This window comes from Dacryopinax primogenitus (genome assembly GCF_000292625.1).
Source record: "Dacryopinax primogenitus strain DJM-731 SS1 chromosome Unknown DACRYscaffold_15, whole genome shotgun sequence".
In the NCBI taxonomy this organism is placed as follows: domain Eukaryota; kingdom Fungi; phylum Basidiomycota; class Dacrymycetes; order Dacrymycetales; family Dacrymycetaceae; genus Dacryopinax; species Dacryopinax primogenitus.
In genome coordinates, this window is record NW_024467212.1 from 278,546 (window position 1) to 286,737 (window position 8,192).

Genomic DNA, 8,192 nt, shown 5'->3' on the forward strand with positions numbered 1-8,192 from the left:
TTAGGATCATCCACAGGTACCTATACTGTAGATAGGTCTTAGTCATCAGGTCTACTCCACTTCCTTGTTGCCTGCTTAGACTCTTGGCACTCTTAGGTGAGCAGACTTAGTCAGCCTGTGTTGCCCTAACAGCTGGTATAGATGAGTATAAGTGGTGTGCATGTAGAGTAACAATGTGCTAGCCTCAGGGACCTGAAGAAGATTGCTCCATTCCATGCAAGCAATAGCAGCTGAAAGGATGTCATCTGGGTCTTCTACAACGTCCAGAGGCACAGGTTTACTTCAAATTGCTCCAGCTGACCCTATGAAGCTAATTGCACTGATAATCACCATGCTATTCTCAATGAGGTGAGTGTCATTCATTTGCAAAGGAGGACCAGTATATGCATACCAAATTCTGGACACTTTGCAATGAATGTGTTTGCTGATCTTGATAATCAATAGTGGAGCCAATTTCCTCTTTGATATGAGATCATTCAAATTGGTGGTCAACATGACAGGAATGCTGGTGAACCCATCACTGATCTCCAGCCTGTTGCGAGATGAGAACCAGTTTGAGTACAAGACAAGCAAACATACATATACTGCTCACATCTGAAACTGAGGTCATTCTCATCTCAGATAGTGAGGGCTTGGACAAACCAATTGGGGATAGGTTGATCTGCCAACAAAGCAGCACATGTACCTCTTTTCAGAGAGACATACATAGTGGTATTCCAGAGAGTTGCATTGATTTGCATCTGGGTGATGATGCTTGCATATTTAATAGATGTTATGGGGGACTAATGGGGGAGGATGTTGGTATTATATTGATTCTATAATACCAACAAAGTTGATTACATATCATACATATAGTTCCTCAGAGATCATAGGCTCCAGATGTTGTTTCAACATTACCAAAACAATCAGGTGGTATGTATCTGCTCCACATGCTTTGGGTAAACATGTTGTGTGATAAGCTAAGATGCAACACTGGTACCAAGTCACCTGTGAATTGCATAAGAGATCTATTACAACAGAGTGAATTGGTGATCACATACTGTGATTGATAGGATTGGGGGGTGGAGTCTGGACTGGAGGGACAATCTGTCCACTACTCAACATCAGTATGGGGCTGCAGGTCATAAGGACTGGGAAAATACCTGATATGCAGATGTGAGGATGGGAAAACATCTCTCCATTTCATGAACCAGAGCTGCTGTGAGCTTCCATATTTCAGAAGTTGACATGCATCAGAGGGAGTGACTCATAGCATCTTGCCCAGGTTGATTCACTGATCATGGATTGGGGCATCAGAAGCTGAATTAACAATGCTGTGCAGATGGACAAACCAGAGGACATAATTGTTTGATAGTGTAGCTCACTGGTGACTTGATTAACCATTTGAACAAAGAGCAGGAGTTTCATTCACCAAAGGGTGTCATTCCATCAGGGATGCAACAAGATTGCGTCTGCCATGGAATCAGGAAGGGGATGACCTATATGAGGTCACTACCAACCTGGGTCCATAGCAGATTGTAGGAATTGATGTGCAAGGTATAACATCATAACCATCACTGGAAGGGGACAGGTTGATCCTGCTGCACAGATGGTTGATTGAGGAGAGTCAGGCTGTGGGTGCAGATGCCTGACCATGGCTCCACCTGATCCTTCAACATCCAGTGAGCTTTCCATAATAGCGCAATGGGTCACCTCCAGGAACACAGCTTCCATGGGAAGCAGAAATGTAAAGCAACATCAGATATTGCAAAGAAGGGAGTAGCCAAGCCAATGAAAAACACTTTTATTGGTCCCCATTGCCAGCAAGCATTGGGAATGCAGAGGCTTTATACCAGTAAGGCAAAGGGATTGTCATGAGCAGGCTTCATTGTGACTAGCCTCTAAGACACCCAACTGAGATCAGGAGATGTTAAAACACCAATATCGAGCAGGGTTGTCAACGTCAATATGTGATTACATCCCATGTTACACTGTAAGGAAAGAAGGAAGGAAGTGAAGCAGTAATAGCAGACAATACACTTGAAGCCAGTGAGTGTCTTGACAGCCCATTATATTATAATGAAAACTCTTCCTGAATTCTACCATGTCAAAGGAACCCCTATTGTGGATGCTTGTGAAGAAGGGCAGGACAATGGCAATGACTTCTAAGCATCTTTGTGCATGAGATTACCCAGTGAAGTGCCTTCAAGAGTTGACCATATTGCGATATCACTGCCTTCCTCATAGAAGTACACATGAAAGGCTTCTGGCAAATTGTCCATGACATAGGGGAGGGGATACTACACAGGCAGCCACCTATCCGCATAGCTTTCAAGCCAATTTGTCATGGAATCATGGTCTGACAACTGACTGGGATGCCAACTGTGTGTGGATGGGCTTTGAGGGAAATCACTGGGCCAATCATGCTCATGTGCAAAGTTTTTGATTGGGATAGGCTGATTGGCAGGATGGGAAGGAATCTGGGGCGCAAGACTGGGATAAGAGCCAATAAGAGATTGCTCTGTTGTTATTGTCTGCAGTCTTGATGAGCTGGCAGATCAGGGTGTCAGGAATGGAGAAATTTTGGAGAACACTACCAACAAGATGCATGATGTTGGCAGATGGCAAAGCTTGGTGAGCAGTAGGTACGCCTTCAGGAATAGACACTGGGGGCAACAGCATGACAGTAGTAAGTTCAATATCTCCAGGTTAAATGGCTGCTGGTGTTGGGGTGGGATGTGGAGAAGGTTGGTGATATTGCATGGATGTTAACCCATGCTGGAAGGCAGCAATTACATTGACAGCACCATCTGGAAGAGTGAGGCTGAAAGGGACATCCAAGTGAGGTAGGCAGCCTGAATGGCAGTATCAATGCTACAACCCAAATATTAGAGGAAACACCAAATATTAGTGAAGGGAACCAACATAGGATGTCATAAATTGATAGACCAAGTCATGACCAACACACACTGCATCCAAAGGCATTTGAATGCAGGCCTGATGATTTAACTCTGCAAGAATGATGGCAAATAAGATATAGTGGAGACCATCTGCCAGTACCTGGTGCCAGTCACCGAGAACATCATCAATGGTGTCCTTCTCAGGAGGTTGAAAAAGGCACAAACAAGCTGTTGAAATCATTTGTCAGCTATCTTGACTAAATAGAAAGATTTTACACAGGGCGGCATGGACTCCAACTAGTTGCATCCACCTCCAGAGCTGGTTAAAGCCATGCCCCCATGATTGGGCCTGTATATGAGGAGGCATTTCACTGAGTCAAGCAGAGAAGGTGTTGGGATTGAGGGATTGTAGACAGCGAACCTGGCTGTTATGTATGGCAAGTGTTTGGGGGTCAGCCATGTTTTGAGTACCTCAAGTGTACACCTGCAATGTCTTTAAGCCAGACATTGACCATGCCTTGTGGCATACATGCTGAGGCCTTGTGGACTCTTTAGCAAGATGGCAAGACAGGATTAGTAGCTTCCAGAAGAGCTGAAAAGTAGATATTTCTGTGTACATCACATAAAACTGGCAGATGTGCAGATAGAAGATGTACAGGCTGCCTTATCAACATGCCAGCATAGCGAGGGAGTCCTTGCAGAGCACAACAATGCATAGGGACCCATCAACATCTTCGGCCAACATTGGCAGATGAGGACTGCCAGCACAGTTTCACCTTTACTGCCACCTGGACATGCAACCCACAACAACCCAAAGCTCAATCTGGTGCCCAACAGACAAGTCATTTGATACCACCATGAGCACCACAGTGAGTGGGGGCTTGTTGTTGACAGGTTTCACAGAGCTGATAACTTAGGAATTGCTGAGCAACATCAACCAGAGGAGAATTGATGACATGGTTGACCAGGTCCAGATGTACCTTGAGATGTCCCATGCATTGGGTGGTTATTGAGGAGTGCTGTACTAACATCAAGGGAGTATTAGATGAAAGATTGCCCACCTTGTATCGAGCAATATTGCCAGATCTTCATTGCAAGATTGTTCTCAGTCAGGCCCTTGGTGCAGTCAGGCAGCACAAAACATGGACAACAATGTTATGCAATATGTCCAACACCCCACCTGGCAAGGTGGAAGACATCTGGCACACACATGCACTGGACGTGCTGCAAGGAGGTGGAGAGCATATTAGATGCTAGCAAAGGTATATGCATGGGAGTGTGAGGGGATGATATTGGCATCAATGTGGGGATGGCATTGCAGAATTGTGAGCTCTCTTTCTCAAATTGTGTCTGGTGAAGGCAGTCTTCATTGCGAGCTGAAGTTTATCATGTACACATGTATGGAACAAATAGATGGGATTGTGGACAACTTTGGTTTCAGGAGCAGTGGCACTAGACAGTTGCTTGGACAGAATACAAAGCATTGCATAAGACAAAGTGACATTCAAATAGTATTGTTCAATGTTAGTCCAGTGTAGTCACTTGTATTTGGTAGGGAATGTACAGAGAAAGGATATCAGTGGTGCAGTGGGTAATATGATGTACAAGTGTTCCTACAATACAGCATGTGTTATGATGGATCCTCAAGCAATCAAGTGTCTGAGTGCTGGTCAGAACTGTCCCCACCCTGATGTTCCAGTGCTTTGTGTAAACATTGATTCTCCTTCTTCAACACATCCATCTGACGTCTGAGAATGATGATCAGGTGCATCTCGCTGATCAATTCTTCCTCAAATGACTTGGCTTTATTGTGCCAAGATGAGGAGTCAGCAGGCTGAGCATCGAAGGCAAAATCAACAGGGCTGACTTCAACTTTGATCTAGAAGCAGGAAGTTAGAATCAGGGCACATGAGCTGGTGAACTACACACCTCGTCATCCATGGTTAGATCCACAATTCTCACCCTCTTCCCTTCTGGCAGCTTGGTGAATCCGGCATGGGAAGCGGAGCATTTCCCAAAGGCAGAAGGACCGGGAATAGACTGTAGAGTAAGGGGGACTGGGGGGGTGGAAGGAGGCTCTGTCACAGTTACTGTTTTTGTCAAATCCATTGTGGTGCCTGGGACTGCTATTTGCACTGAATGGGTGCCTTGGGACGTGGCCATGGGACCAGAGTTCTGATCTGGACAGTATTGAAGGAAATCTAAATAGGGACGTAAAGCTATATGCATGTTAGGGTGAGAAGGAGTGGAAAGTGTTAGGACTCTTACATTGTGTGATAGTGTCAACTGACTGCTCAGAGGAAGGCATGGGGAGGTCAGTAATAAGTGAAGGAGAATTATTGGGGTGAATGTCATTCTTATGAATAACTTAGGGACTGGTCAACAGAAACAAATGTGTTTCTGTCAACACATTGAAGTCACCGTCTCCTCAGGCTGAATGCCCCCTTCCCCTGTTTTGCACTCATCTGTCAGTCACCACCACGGCAGACTCTTTAACCTCTGGAGCTTGTGCAATGCTTGTGAATAGCTACAACAAAACATTCAAGAACCTGGTGATGCAAGTATTGGACATGTATCTGGGTACAATAAAAGGGCAGTGGGTAGGACAATGAGATGAATATGGGTAAGTGGTCCATGGTTTCCCAGTAGAAGGACAGAGAGCTAAGCATGGCAAACAGTGCTACAATATCAGATGGAACTTTTGCACTGTTGGTGATGTTGTCCCCCAAACTGAACAAATATATTGAAGATGGCGATATCAAATTGGGTGCCTTTCTTCAGATCCAGTTGGTGAACAGGAAGATGGTTGGAGGGTATTGGTATGCATACAGCTTGTACAGTAGATTTGATTCTTTCTAAATACTGACTCTAGATTGATTGTGGTTACAAGAGCAGTACCTGTTGGTGCGGCAGGAGAGATCTGCAGCTCTCTCACAGAGATCAGCCTTCAGGTAGGAGCAATTGTGCCCACCAAACCAGTTTCAGACACAATGCCCCCAAGCCATGGTTGTACCATGAGTAGCACAACTTTTAGATGTTGTATCACACCAAAAAGCCAGAGCACAACTCCATCTGTGCCCAAGGATGCAAATGATGGAGGAAGTGTTTGGGGGAATGGCAGATCAAAAGAGCAATCCTCAACATCCCAACAGGGAGGGAAAGGAAGGAGCATGTTGATCAAAACATCCACTGGGTCAAAGGGTGTCGGCCATGCTGGCCAGTCACAAGGCAGGCAAGCCTATGTTGGGCTGAATAAATGCAGTAAAGGATTGAGTATGCATCCCAATGCCAAGGTGTCTCATGCAAATGTGAGCTCGAAAATACAGGCTTCGTCTCTGTCCAACACCCAACCACAGTCTTCATCCAGTGCGATGGGATCATCCTCAGCCAACGGCCACTTGCCTGCTTCAGCTAATGCCGCCTTGACTGTCAAGGTGAGCCAACATCTAAATCTGTCCAACTTCATCACCACTGCAGCCTTGGAAATGGTAGAGCCTGCTCGTATTGATTTGTCAGAGCTGAACACAGGCCTGCGCTTCAATTGGACAATATATGGGCACATATACATCATCAATGGCCCTCATTGCTGGAAAAACGATATGAATGAAGGGATTATTCTAATGCTAAAGATTGTGGATAAGGCTGGGGTATGTCAATGGTCCCAATGGCTCAATGAGTTCCCCTGACATTTTGTAGAATAAGATGCTGGTCAGGTTGTTTGACCCTGTCACAGTTGATTGCATGATGGCAGAGGCAGCTGTGGGAAAGGTTTGAAGTAACCTCACATTGGAGGCCTGATTGTTACTCATGCATTGTTCTGCAGGTGATGAAACTCAGCAATGTGCATGTGTGTCCAGTGAAGGTAAAATTTTGCCAGCCGGACATCTTACCTTTCCAAATGATGTTGAAGTACAATTCCAGTTTCTCATTCCCAAATTCTGTAGGTCAAAATGTCTAGAAAGCCAGACAATCTACTGACTGGTTCTTAGGACTTTGAGATACCTGCCATGTCCATGCAGTTGACAAGCATTCACCTGCTCTGCAGGTTGGAATTCAAGTCTCAGGTGAATGTTCTGGGTGTGGTCCTGCACATAGGGCAGGTGGCATTGTTTTCCCAGAAAAAAGGTGTTGCTAGGGAATTAGATGCTGATGGGGATGAAGGAGATGATACGGTGGAATGCTGCCGCCTCAAAGTACAGCTGGTGGACCAATTGCTCTTCATTGTCCACTTGACTCTCTGGGATCAAAAAGCAGATGACTTTAAGGGAAAGTGTGGGGATGTTTTGTTACTGAAAAAAGTTGTTGTGGTGAATCATGGTGGAGTGAGCTTGAATGCTTACAAGTTCACCAAACTGGACTTCAAACCCAATATTGCTGGGGTTACTGAGTTGAAGGACTGGTGAGATACAGTAATACATGTGGCTTATTATTGACAATGCTCCAGGTACAAGGCATTGCCACCAGAGCCTGCACTGAAACACATGTCTTCTGGTTACAGTGCTTCTGCTGGCCTTCAGGACAGGATTGTTCCATGGTCATCCCCCTTATCTATCAAGGATGTGTTGGAATTGAACCTGGGTCATGGTGTGAGAGTTGATATGTTCCACTTGGAAGAAGCTATCACTGGATTTGATTGTCAAACTCTCTACAAAGGATGCTGCCACCCAGACTGCAATAGGAGCTTGGAAAATTGTGAGCATGTCTGTGGAATTGCCAGTCATGCAGTTCAGATGCAGGACAACAGTGAAAAACATTGGTGGTGAGTAGTGAAGCCATATGCTTCCCAGACCAACTACTCAACTTTGCCAAGTTATAAGGTGGTGATGACTGTTGGGACGAAGGCCAAGGAAATGCTCAAGCTCATGGCATTCTTGGCTGTGGCAGACAAAATTCTGAATGAAGCACCAGAGGAGTTGGTGAAAATGAGAGTAGGTCTCTTCCCCAAAGATCCCAATATGTAACTGAAGCAATGCAGGACAATAACAAAGGTGGGTATGATGCACTATTGTCTTCCAAGCTTGGGGCAATTTACAAATTCACCATTCAAGCTCACACTCACTGCTGGAAGGTAACATTCTGTTAGGGCAACACAGGCTGACTAAGTCTGCTCACCTAAGAGTGCCAAGAGTCTAAGCAGGCAACAAGGAAGTGGAGTAGACCTGATGACTAAGACCTATCTACAGTATAGGTACCTGTGGATGATCCTAAGAGACCAAGTCTGAAGAGACAGTCCCAGGCAGAGTAGGCCTTATATTTATACCTCTGTGGTGGAACCTGCTAGAACATCTTGCTTACTCAGCCTAGTCAGGTGAT

At 45.3% G+C, this 8,192-nt stretch overlaps 2 protein-coding genes across 2 annotated transcripts; both read right to left on the reverse strand.

The window, feature by feature from the left end:
• Window positions 1-803: 803 nt before the first annotated feature.
• Window positions 804-1,652, reverse strand: DACRYDRAFT_23663 (uncharacterized protein). The gene is made up of 4 exons (XM_040773332.1): window positions 1,500-1,652; window positions 1,143-1,198; window positions 1,041-1,093; window positions 804-1,007 (listed from the first exon to the last, which is right to left on the reverse strand). Exons 1-4 carry the CDS (start codon window positions 1,633-1,635, stop codon window positions 860-862), a joined length of 393 nt encoding a protein of 130 aa, XP_040626452.1. The 5' UTR covers window positions 1,636-1,652; the 3' UTR covers window positions 804-859.
• Window positions 1,653-4,530: 2,878 nt separating this feature from the next.
• DACRYDRAFT_17238 (uncharacterized protein) lies at window positions 4,531-5,187 on the reverse strand (the record flags this gene model as incomplete). The annotated part of the gene is made up of 3 exons (XM_040771268.1): window positions 4,531-4,758; window positions 4,809-5,080; window positions 5,148-5,187. 3 exons carry the CDS (start codon window positions 5,185-5,187, stop codon window positions 4,531-4,533), a joined length of 540 nt encoding a protein of 179 aa, XP_040626453.1.
• Between the last annotated feature and the right edge of the window lie 3,005 nt (window positions 5,188-8,192).

Excerpts from the sequence above, each read along its gene's own strand:
- DACRYDRAFT_23663 (XM_040773332.1), bottom strand. The coding sequence starts at position 1,635 with ATGGTCAGGCATCTGCACCCACAGCCTGACTCTCCTCAATCAACCATC. Across the intron at positions 1,199-1,499 it reads ACAATCTGCTATGGACCCAG|CAGCTCTGGTTCATGAAATG; the intron begins GTTGGTAGTGAC and ends GGAAGCTCACAG. Across the intron at positions 1,094-1,142 it reads TCCTCACATCTGCATATCAG|TGGACAGATTGTCCCTCCAG; the intron begins GTATTTTCCCAG and ends GATGTTGAGTAG.